Source organism: Argiope bruennichi, chromosome 10 (assembly GCF_947563725.1).
Source record: "Argiope bruennichi chromosome 10, qqArgBrue1.1, whole genome shotgun sequence".
In the NCBI taxonomy this organism is placed as follows: domain Eukaryota; kingdom Metazoa; phylum Arthropoda; class Arachnida; order Araneae; family Araneidae; genus Argiope; species Argiope bruennichi.
This window is the reverse complement of record NC_079160.1, coordinates 127,011,315-127,024,196: the sequence shown is the minus strand read 5'-3', so window position 1 is coordinate 127,024,196 and position 12,882 is coordinate 127,011,315. Positions and strand designations below refer to the sequence as shown.

The window sequence follows — 12,882 nt, the reverse complement described above, 5'->3', positions numbered from 1 at the left end:
AGATGAAAATCACACGATTAAATATTTGATGAAACACTGAAAATGGTTTGAATTTCAGGACAGCAATATCTAATCGATTATTGGGAATCAGGCAAAAATATTTTTAAAATTGCTGAAATTCAACAGAAAATTTTCACGACTATTAAATTGGTATCATTAAAAAGACAATGTTTTAAATCTTGAAACGAGACAAAATTCCTTTTTGTGCAATAATACTTTCATAGATTAGCACCGTAAACTTCCAAATTACACTTAATTTTAATTAATTAAAATTTTAATTAAAAAATTTAAAAATGCGATTTAAAACATCAGATTAAAAGTATATTGAATATGATGTCATGAACTGGTACACTCTCAGGACGCCTAAATATACCACTTTCAAGTAATCTTGCTTATTTTCTCCTTCCTTTTCTTATGAATCTTTTCTTCATTTACTTTTTTTCTTTTTTGAAGAAAATGTAAAAGGAGAAAAAAAAAAAAAAAAAAATGTGAATAAAGCTGTAAAGTAGATTCACCTTCCGACCTAACGTTGCGTTATACTTGGAATAGATTTTGAGGGCTCCTTAGACATAAGGCAAAGCGACCGCCTCTAACGCCTGTACAGAAAATCACCACTGAGTAAGAATTCTGTGTAGGATGTTGGAAAAACTGTTTATTTAGTATCAGAGTACTCGGGCTCTCAAGGTTCAAACGAATTAGATAGATCGAATCGGTAGATTTTGTCTATCATGATTCAAGAAATGTAATAAAAAATTTCGCCGTTTTCATTAAATCACATCTCTTTATCAGAAGTAGCCATCAATGGTATTTTTTTTTTTATCGGCACTGATTACAGAATAGCAGTTCATCAAATATTCGTCTTTCATATTCATTATCAGAGTGAGTCTAAGCTTCAATCCATCCCTGACTGTAATCGTGTGAAACTTATGTTTGTTTAACCTCTCTTCTTCTAGTGCAACAGATTTCATTCAAAGGTCTTGGTATTAATTACGGTAAATATGGATCGGAATTATATAACAGGTTTTTTTTTAGGTCTTTGTCTAGTATATGATTCCCCCCCCCCCTTCTTTGTTATGAATGTTCGCTGTGTCTGTTTTAAAATAATGGTTGTCATATGTTGTGATAAAAAATAAAATTGTTTTTACAATATTTTTTTTAATGATAAATGTCGTCGATTATGCATCTTCGTGATAAACTTAACACTTTTCATGATTTTGCATCAAAATGTATTTATTTTCATGGAAAAATACAAAAAAGCATTTAACGTTACGTACTTTTATTAACATGTTGTTTTTTACATAATATTCTTAATTTTTGAATAATTTTTTTGTATGTTACCTGAATTTATGCTCTGTCAAGAGTATCAAAAATGCCATATAAAAATTCAAGTCTGCATTTGCCTTGCTGCTGTATATTCTTTTCATTAATTTTATATGTTTCTTGTAATGAAAACAAATATGACTTTATTCGGCCCATCAATTCGTATATGTATAATGGTAATACATAAATTAGTTCATAAAAGGAAGCTTAGGATATAGATATTAAATTAAAATCTCTCTTCTGTAATAAATTATGTAAAACAATTTAATTTATTGCAAAACACATCAGTATTCCTGTAAATCTACAATAGCTTTTATTAGAGTATTGTAAAAGTAAAATTTAATGTGTTCCACTCTGAAAACTTCTTTTGCTTGTCATTCTTGAATGGATTATGTAGTCTATGCAAGATTTCTACAGTAACATGCTATTATAAGAATATCTCATCTGCCCTTGTATTGACTTCTGTTAACATTATGTCCTTGTGAAATCATTCATTTTGTTACCTATTAGTGCCATTCAAAATTTCACTGAAATAGTTCAAAGCTATCATATTAAAAGGATCTGCCTGATTTTACATAATATTTTAGTTTGGAAAAAAGCATAATAGTATTCTTTAAGGTCAATATGAACAGTAACAAGAACTGGTGCAAAATTGACTTATGTGTCTAAATAAATTGTGTGCAATAAACACTAATTTGTTGTATGTTACTATTTAAATTATTGAATAAATTTATGTAATGCTGACATGATCAAAATAATATACGATTAAATTATTTTTATAAAGTTAACATTTAAGTTCTTCAAGTAATTGTAAATGAATCGTGTAACAAAAATAGTTTCCATTTAAATTTACAAATTACAATTTTTATGCAAATTATTGTAATAAAGTTAGAATACAAGATATTTATTTCGTACTTTTAGAAATTCAATGATAATATTCCCACATTTAATTTTTTTGCCACTTCAGATCTCTTAAATAAAATGTCAAAAGAGTTAAGTCATTCTTCACTAATGCTAGGTAGCAAGTACTTCATTATTTTCAAATTTTAGAAAGATTTTTCTGTAGATGCAATGGTAATTTGTTAGGCCAACATTATTTTCAGAACTGTAACAACATTCAGATACTATTCAAATAAATTTTGTAACATTGTGAAGTAAAGCTCAATAAGAAATTTTGATTTCATTAAATGAGTCACTATTTTCTAATGCATTTAAATCATTGCAATATTTGAAGAAATTGTTTTTAGTTATTTTTTATTTATTACCTAAATTATGTAAAACTACATGGTCATGATAAATTTTTAACTTTTTGTTAAAAGAAACTATTATTTTATTTTTATTTTTGTACATGGTGAAAACTTTGTTGTTGGTAGTTATTGGCAAGTTTGAATTGATGGATGTGAAATGGACGTTAATCACATGATAATATTCAAAATTTGTGTATATTCAGATTATAACAAAAAAAAAAAAAAGGGGGAACATTTTTATTTTGTAAAATCAGTCGACATTTGTATCATTACGACAGAGCAGATAATTTGCATTTGTATCATTATCACTATCATTGGACCATCTTCTGTTCTCTTATAAACTTACAATAATTTCATCGAAAATTACTAACAAGAAATCTTATTATACTGTCAAAGCTTCCTGAGTGAACTTTAATTATGTAGTCCTTTCATAGATTCCAGCACTAATTTGCCATTATATGAGTATCCCATCTGTGTTCATATTGCTTCTCCATTGTCTCTATGTCCTGGTGAAATTATTTACTTTGTTCTTCATTAGTGCTACCAAAATTTAGAAAATTTTGATCTCTATGAGAATAATATATTTATGTTATAACCTAGGTCTTTGCAGATATTATGCTTTCTGTTTATTGTTTATGATCAGTATCTGTTTTGTTGAAACCACAATTTTTAGCCTTGCAGTAGCCGAAAATTTTTTGGTCAGTAAGGACATAGCCACATTCTTTTTGCTTTGTGTTATTTATCCTTTATCAAAATCTTGATAAAGGATATGGAGTTTTCATGAAGATATTTCATTAACTCTGCTTTTATATGTAGTTGAGATAAAATTATTCTATTTTGTTCTGTTCTAAAATTCATGAATGGCGTTTATTTTTCTAGCAACCATGTTCTTTCAAATAAGTTTATCTTTACTTTCTTCTGATAGAATTGCTTGACTCCGATATCTCATAGATACAAGGAATGAAAATATTTCTTGAAGCCATTTTGCTGACTAAAGAGATAATTAGCAATTTTTAAGTCTACACAAATTGCTCATCAATGTCCATAAACTTAACTTTCTCCATATCCAAACCTATGACATATTATTATTTATTCATCGCAAAATTTTCTGAGTGAGAGCAGACAATATAGTATTCATTCTTTTCATGCAACTATTTTATTTCAAGATTAGCTTATTTTTTATGGTTATAAATGTTTTATAATTCAGCCATTCTAAATTTCAAAAAGTAGAGCTGATAGTTTTTATTTGAAACTATCATACCAAATGTAATTAATGTATTCCAGATATCAACAAATAATTCTTGTTGCCCATTTTTATATATTTATTTTTACTGTAGAACAATTATATTTTTTGTGTAATATTCACAATTTGCAGTTTTTAAATTTCTAGAAATGTCTTCTGATGAATGTGGCGTGAATACTTATGTTTATCAAAAATGGCTGGAACTCACTGCAGATGTAGAAAATAGCATTAAAGAAAAATGGTGGAATACTTTGAAATCCCATTACTCAGAGGACAGTCGAAAGTATCACACATTTTTTCATCTAAAACACATGTTTAATCACCTTGAATCGCTTAATAATGAAATTCAGAATAAGAATGCAGTGTCTTATGCAATTTTCTTCCATGAGTAAGTATTGAAGATATTATTAAAGATTTTATGTAAATTGACTGAATTATATTGCAAAATATTTATCTATTTAAAATTTTTAGAATTGATTTGTGTGATATTCAGCTTTATGTATGATTGAAAGTTATAGAAGTAGGAATCGGAAAATAATGCCCTAAGACTTCTTTATTTTCTCTTCTAAAAGAATTTTTAATTTAATAATATGCCATTCCTAATACAATTAACTCTATTGCCTATTTTCTGAAATATGGAAACACACTTCATTTTTGCGCATTGATTTCAAGGAGGCATTGATTTCACCAAAATTGAAAAAGATGAAAGATAGAGGAGGACATGTTTATATTTGATTATTTAGCAATACGGTGAATTTGGATTATCAACAAAATTAGGTTAAGTTGTAATCATAAATACTCTGCAAAAATTATACTAGTCATTTGATCAATAAATATGTAAATCTTGAATTAACACAAAAATACTAAAAGAAAATGCATCTAATGGAATGAAGCTGAAGGTCTGCATAAATCTTGCAATATCATCAGGGCCATGTTAATCTGATGGCAAGCCTCAGCTTTGGAACTGGAAGATTCCAGGCTCGAATCTTCTATTCCAAATATTATGTTAACATAATTAAACTTACTCTATCATCTTTCTGTAATGTGTTTCCTTACTACAGTGGTACCAAGATTCAATAAGATAGCAACCAAGATATATATTAACAAAATGATGAAGTCTAACCAAACTGTTATGATTCAAAGCTGCAATTTTGAGATTATCCTAATAATTTCAAATATCCTTTGAACTTCTATAATAAGAAAGTACCCTTTAGAATAAAATCATTTCAAAATGACCCAACAAAACAGATATGAGAGTATGCAAGGTAAATAAATTACTATTATAATCTCATCTGGGAGGCTTTAAGAGAGGAAGTCTACAACTGTGTTCAAAATACAGATGAAAGTGTCTTTAAATAGTCTTATTAGACTGGTTAATTAGACTGGCTATTAGTTATTAGACTGGTTTATTATAAATTAAACTATGTAATTTTAGTATTATATTACTTCATTCACTCTTGTTAGTTTGTCCTATTTATGACACTAAGGTCATTAACTAGATTTTTATAACTATATTTCATTGGGTAAAGCAGATATAACTTATATTTGTTAATTCTATTTATTTCTTTTTTTTTTCTAAAAAAGCAGATATTATTAGTAATAAATATATTGGTTTAAATTTAAATAAGATCTGATGATTTGAATAATTAAAATTTATAAAAGGATATTTCTAATAATTATTCAGGTGAAAAAAAATAATAATCATATTTCTTCTTCAAAATTGTGATAACATAACAAACAAGAAAATCATGTAATTTTTTGAATGTGTAAGAATATTGACTCTATTTGAGTGCTATATTCAAAAATAAATAAATAGTGGCATGCATAGAGGAAAAAAAGAAACATCATAGAATTGAACTTAGAGTGCTCAAATTCTATTTTATTTTTAACAAAATTCTATTACTTTTCACTATTACGTTTAGATTAAATTACTCTGAAATAAATTTGTATTCTTAAAGCATTTTTTTCTGGCATGGTGATGCAAAAAATTATTTAATATTTACATGTTTTTTAATGCATAATTCTTATGAATAGTTCTTATTCTTATGGAGTATAATTATTCTCATCACTCCTGTAATGTTATGCTATACTGATATCTCTTTGCCATTAACTGCTCTATACAGGGCTGAGAATATATAGCAATCTGATATAAATATATGTATCAACGGGAAGTAAAAATCTGAATGATTTGTGGCATTCATGAATTTGTTTTAAGTTCACAGTTTTTAATCATATTGATGGAGGGCAACTGTTGATTGCTCTCTCATTTTTATTAGCAATATAAGAAGTTTTAGAAAGGCCATTCTGCCCAATTTTTAAGATTATAAGAAAGCAAAAGGTTCTTTAAAATATGTAAAGATTCAATATTTTAAGCACTAAAACTGTGATGCCACTACTCTTATCTGTTGTACTTTTTTAATAGTGCAGTGTATGATGCCCGCTCTCAGGAAAATGAGGAACAAAGTATTAAGTTGTTTAATGAATTTGCCTCAGAATCGGGAATCTCAAAAGTAAGCATTAATTGCTGTTCCATGTTTTCATATACATTGTTTCAATCTAACAATTGAAATGTTTTTGTACATTAATTTTAAATCTTTTACAGAACTTGGATGTTACTAGACATTTTTTTTTTTTTTAATTTACTGTTAAGTTTTGTGGTTCTTAAGATATTTTCATTTACACTTAAAATTCATTTTATATTTTTCCTTTTTTTAGTTTTTTTTTTAAAAAACAGTATTATATCTCATTACATACCATTTTTAAAATTCCTTTATTTTCTGATTCTTTTTTATTTTTATTTTATTTTACTGTTTGATTTCTTTTCATAAATTATAGGAAGTTAATATAAAAAGCAGTGGAAAGTGAATTTTTCTTATTAATACTGGTTCCTTCTCCAGTAAGTATTTTTAATACACAGAATTAAATAATATAATATATTAAATAATTCTTTTTATTTACATTGTTTTAAAAGATGTGCTTGTTAAAAACACTTGTTTTTTAAAAAAAATATTTTATTTGTTATTATTGCGATATAAAATATTATTCCGTCTGTTATAATTATTTATGTAAATAGTCTCATATATAATTATTTATAAATTTGATTATATTGCCTTGTCTGGATTAAATATTTATGGTTTTGTTTTATAGGAATTCTTTACAGAATTTTAAGACTGACATAACAAGCATTAATGACTGATTTAACTATTCATATATTGAAAGCAAAATTGATATCATAAAGATTTTATATGGCTTTTTGACAAAATTACATACTTTATGAAACATTAATTTTATTCATTTTTTTCATTGAAATGAATTGTTTCATACCTGCTTATTGTTAAAAAAAAAAAAAAAAGAAATGAAGTTTTTACATGTAGGAGCTATAGTCACTTGAGGAAGGGGCTCATAATCTTTTTGACATACCATGAAGTTATTATGTATCATCTAGGGTTTGTCGGTTTTTAAAAAGTGGTTTACCTGGTTTTTTAAAGTAAATTTGTCAAATTTGAAAACCGGTTTTCTGGAATGCCTGAACGTTCCTCGTCCTTAATAAATAAATAAATAAAATAAAAAATAATTTTATTTTTAATTGAATTTTATCTGTTGAGACCGATTCATCTAGCAGCTGAAGGCTTAGGGCGATGAGATGCCAATGTATTAACAAATGAAGGTATATTTGAATTTCTGTTAATTGAACTAAAATATTTAAACACTGAAATAAATTTGAAATTATTGTATGCCTCAGAAGAACAAATTCAAGAAAGAAGACAAGTAGAATTTACCAACTCTTTTGCTGTATTTGCAAAATCCATAAAACATTTCTAGTTCAGCGAAGAAATCTAGTGTTCTTTCTTTAACTTCAAAAACCAAAATTATAAAGTTATCTGGAAACCGATTCTGATGAAGAGCAAACCGAAGATACTACATCAGAGTAATGCTTTTTTAAAAGAAGCCATAGAAAAATCTATTCTTAAGTTTCTTGAAGACCCTGAAGAAAAATTTACATTTCCAAAGACACTGAAAGCTGAATTTTCATTATTTGGAAAAACGAATAAAAAAACAAACTTAGATTTGTTATTTGAGGCTCTGAAAACTATAAAACCAAGCCCAGTAGCTAGTGGACGAGTATTTTCAATTTCAGGCAATATTGTGTCCAAAATAAGAACAAAACTTAGCCACCATTCAGTGAATATTTTAAGTTTGAATAGTGAAAATAATATGAATATTATTTGAAATTTTTGTTTGAGTTTTCGTTATTTTGTGTAATAGTATATGTAATCCTTAACTTTTTTTTAATATTTTGACTTTGATATTGATTTTGTTATGTTATATAAATTAAATAAAATATTTTCCCTATTCGAATTTTTTTTGGACTAAAATTTGAAAACCGGCTAAAACCGGTTTCTTTGAAAATATTGAATTTGAAAACCGGTTTTTGTATAAACCATAGTATCATCTTCCTTTCCCCTTCATCCATTTCTATAAAGTTTATATTTTAAATATCAACCAATTAGAAATATGCATGTTTTGCCTTACAAATATAACTTAATAATATTATGGTAAGAATTTCTAAGCTTGACAGTAATCTTATTGAAATTAAAATTGTTATTTCCAAATTTATTATGAAAACATTTGATTTTACCATAACATAAAATTATAAGTCTTGCATAAAAAAAATTGACTAATTTTTTTGATGTTTTATTTACAAAAGCTTTCATTATCACTTTGTTTTCAACCAGCAATGGGATACGGGTAGCTCACAAAAAAAATTCAGTTGTTTGTTTCTGTTAATAGCAACAACTGACTAAGTTAGAGAAATTCTCAATATCATTGAAAGATTCAGATGATCAAGCTTGTTTAAAATAAAGTTACTATAATTAATGTTTCTTGATGAAGTTGGGAAAAAAAAAAAAAAAATAGGAAAACATGATCATGATCACTGCCACTCAAGGCTAAATACTGTCCTTATACTTCGCTTTCTTGGTTTTTGGGAGAGCTCACATTAAGTGCTTATATTCAAGATTATCATGAAATTTTATCTTGTAAGACAAAAGACTATATTTTGATTTCTGGAATCTAATTATTAAAATATGTTTTCAGAAACAAGAATTAGTTTCTAAAGTTGAAGAATTAATATTGGCCCTAAAAGCGCACTGTACTGAAGAGCATAAGACAGAAGGGGTGTTTGGTAAAGATGATGTGCATTATTTTCTGGATTTTGATATCAGCATATTGGGATCAGACCCTGTTGGTAAATTAATTTTTAATATCTTTGCTTCTCTATTTATATTTTATTAATATTTACTGATTTTTTTTAAATTTATTTTTTCCTCTCGCAACAGAATATAAGAAATATACTCAGCAGATTCGAGAAGAATACAGTTTTTTATCAAAGGAGAAATACAACTTTCTACGATCAAAGGTAGGAGATTTTTATTTTATATTTCATGTGTTATCTTTATTTTATTTTTCATTTCCCATGTTATGTTTAATTATTCTAAAAATGGAATTTATTTTCTTAGGTTCTTCAATTATTTTTGCAAATACCAAACATTTATGCAACTCAGGCATTTCGAGAAAAGTATGAAGAACAAGCTAGAAATAATATATTAAGTGAAATAGAATGTCTGAAAACTGATACTAAATAATAATTCAGTTCCTTTCACCTACATCCTTACAAAATGGTTAAGCTGTTTTTAAAGTAAGGAAGGAATATTGTAGTAAAATTATATTGATGTTTAGAACAATATATATATATGTATTGTCGTGTTCCATTTTTGAATACCATTTTTATTTTGGAAAATCTACAGTAATGCAGCTAAGTTTGTATATGATAACAAATTGATATGTTTACGTTACTTTGATAATGAATTTGGCTGCTGGTATATGTTGATAACTAGTCTGTTTTTGTAACCAATATGTCAAATTTTAATAAAAATGCTCTGTTTATTTTTAGTGGAAGAAATCATAATATCTGTTTGCTTTTGTGTCAAAGTCAATTTTAAAAAGAAATAGTTTCTTGCCCATTTAATAATAAATAAAATTTCTTCTTACTCTCTCTAAAAATATTTTATTAGTAACTAGCTGGTACCTGTTGCAGATATGAAAGCAGCGTCCCTACCCCCTTTTTTAAAACTGAAATCTTTATATTCTCCCCTCTCAAAAAATGTTATGATGGGAAGGGTGGTTAAAATTAAATATGTTTGATCATTGAAACTCCTTTAAAATTTTTTTTTAAAGAATTAAGATATCAGATATTTCCTGAACAAATTTAACAGAATTTCATTAACATTTTTGAAACAATTTAAATATTTTTCAAAAATGTTTTAATGATATATCGTTACGTCTTTTAGATAAAGGAACCAGCCACCCATACTTAGTATATGTTATCTGTACTAGTACGAAAGAGGGGATTTATATGTCTGTTATCTGTTGATCCGTTAGCACATTACATGATGCAAACTATTTGAAACTTAATTTTGCCAAACTTTATTTAGATATGTTTTAGATAGTGGGAACTTATACCTCAAAGCAATTTCTCTAAACTTGAATTGGTCTTAATTAAAAATTAAGCAAAATTTCTATTTGACTTAGTAATAATTTTTAAAAATTTTATTCCTTGAAATTCAAAAAGACATCTTTTCAATGATATATACAGAGATTCAATCATTCTCCAATTTTAAGTTTTTAAAAATATTTCTGATGCTATTTACAAGTGTCATTTTCAGTGATATATACAAATAAGACTTATTTCTTTGATTAATTACGAAATTAATAGATTTAACTGAACAAGCTTTGATTTTAAATTTATAAATATCTATACAAATGCTATAATTGATATTAGGTTACAATATCAAAAGTTTATTTCATTTGAATAATAAACGAAGCATATCATGCAATTTACCTATGTTTTGGCTAAGGTTTGTAAAGGTCAATATCAAAAGGATAAATATTTACAAACTTTTTCATGAATTTACAAAGGATCAGTTATAAACTCTTAAAAGAATTCTAATATCATGACACACATTTTATAAACAGAAATAAATGTATCAGTTTATTCTCAAAAATTTAAAGGTATATCTGTTGTAAACTAAAATGGAGAAAATCTTATTAATAATACACAAAAGATAAGTCTGAATTTAATTTTGATAGTGATATAATGTTTAAAATTGAAGAATGTATTAATTCATTGTGAGAATTCAGTTCCAGGACACATTTTAAAAAATGATCAACATTAATTTCTTTTTTCAAATTACAGCCATCAGTTTATAATTAAAAAAATTAACTGATTATTTTGAATTCTTTTTATTCTAATTTGGAGTTAGAGATTTAACTTGGGTAAGTTTTTAAAGAAACACTTGAAATAAGCTTATATTGAAAAAAATATGCTTCAAGAATTTTCTTTTTTTGTTCATTGAATGAAGTTTAAGGAAATGACACAGCAATCTACAGGGGTGTTTGTGGGACCCCAAAAAATCCCCTAAAACTTTTACGGACTTACTACCGACATTTTGGAGTTTCGAGAGGGGGGGGGGGGAGAAATGAAAAATTACGATTATGAAGTATTGAATGACCTAATTATAAAAGTTCAATGAATTACTTTTTTTGCAAAATTAAGACCTTTGAACCCAGAGTCACGTGATCGCACATCTGGTCGAACGAAGTCTCTCCCTTTTTTTTTCTGCCGCGCCTACTTGCCGAAAAGAATCCAGAAGAGAATGTCCGAGAACCGGGGGAATGAGTCATAACTCGCAATAAGGAAAGAACAAAAAAGAAGTTTTTTCCCCCTTTTCACGCATTATCACTGCCTTTGGAGAAAGAAAGGAAAAGTTTTCACCACACACACTGACCTTGCGTTTTCTGCTTTCAAAGCAAACAAAATTACCCAGATCAAAATAAATAATTCATTATTATTCCTACTTCCTTTTGAACGACGATCCCCGGAATTTCCGGGTATCGAAGTTCAAAATCCCCGGAATTCCGGGGTTTCCCCGGAGCACAAACACCCCTGAATCTATATCACTGTCATTGAAATTATAAAAATGGAGAAAAGAATATTAAGTAAAATCTTTGAATAATGAAATTATATGTGGACAATAGTATTGAAATTCTGCATTTTTTTTATATATAAAACAAAGAATTTGGAACGAAATGGTTTGCGAAACATAATTCTAATCTCAGGTTCAATAAGATTATGAAGAGAATTTGTTCATTTTATAAAGAATAGCAGATATTGTGCAGCAATTAAATGATTATTGGCTGTATGAAGTTCTCATACTGAACCATTTTGTAAAACAACTAATTCCAATGAATAATTGGTTTTCAAGAGCAGAACTATTATAACAGGTTAAATAATTGTTAAGAATTTTTTTGTGGTTTTCTGGGAGGTGAATTTACAACAAAATATGTCCATTCCAGCCTCAAACATATTAGATTAATAATTCGTTACTCCATCCATGCCTTTCTTTTGTCATGTTAAATACTTTCTGCTTATAATTCTGCATTTTTAATATTGATGAAATTTATTTCCATTCTCCTGATTTAATTTAGTTTACAGCAATTCTAAATAACTTATTAGCTATTTCAAAACACTAATCACTATTTTGCAGATTAGTGGAAAGTTTCAGTGAATAGAAGTGCGATCTTCCGAGCTTATTTATACCAAGCACCATTTAACATTAATCTTGTTTTATCAGATACTACTTCCTTTATATTATGGCAATATGCCTTTGCTTATTCCTTTCAAATTTATTACTTGATTGCGAATGGTAGACGTGAAGTTAGTGCATGAAACTTAAATGCTTAATTGAATTTGAGAAATTTCAAAATAAGTAATATATCATAATATTAAAAAAAATTAATTAATTAAGAAATGACATTTTAGTTTTTGGAAATAAATGTAGAAAAAAAAAGCCCCCCCCCCCCTTTAGTGCAATAAATTTATTCCACAGACGCTTGCCTTGCCTATCCCATCCTAAGTATGCCGTCAATTGTTATGAGCTTTAGAGATACTTCGAGTAGAACCCAAGATATGTGATAACATTTTAGAAACTCCTATGTTCTTTCATGGAGACT

General features: G+C 27.1%; 1 protein-coding gene across 7 annotated transcripts; it reads left to right on the top strand.

Annotated features, from left to right (window-relative positions):
• Positions 1–561: 561 nt before the first annotated feature.
• LOC129988615 (uncharacterized) lies at positions 562–9,763 on the top strand. 7 transcript variants are annotated; one of them, XM_056096875.1, is made up of 6 exons: positions 562–1,020; positions 3,958–4,198; positions 6,233–6,320; positions 8,908–9,058; positions 9,150–9,229; positions 9,330–9,762. In XM_056096875.1, exons 1-6 carry the CDS (start codon positions 999–1,001, stop codon positions 9,453–9,455), a joined length of 708 nt encoding a protein of 235 aa, XP_055952850.1. In that variant the 5' UTR covers positions 562–998; the 3' UTR covers positions 9,456–9,762. The 7 variants fall into 7 exon arrangements, with proteins under 7 accessions (XP_055952850.1, XP_055952853.1, XP_055952854.1 ...); XM_056096878.1 differs by having other exon boundaries at positions 563–879; XM_056096879.1 differs by having other exon boundaries at positions 563–879; positions 3,943–4,198.
• Positions 9,764–12,882: the final 3,119 nt, after the last annotated feature.

Bases quoted from the DNA above. Each gene is read 5' to 3' on its own strand.
- LOC129988615 (XM_056096874.1), top strand. From the start codon at position 1,370: ATGCCATATAAAAATTCAAGTCTGCATTTGCCTTGCTGCT. The intron at 4,199-6,232 runs GTAAGTATTGAA...CTTTTTTAATAG, and splicing joins TATGCAATTTTCTTCCATGA to TGCAGTGTATGATGCCCGCT. The intron at 6,321-8,907 runs GTAAGCATTAAT...ATATGTTTTCAG, and splicing joins CAGAATCGGGAATCTCAAAA to AAACAAGAATTAGTTTCTAA.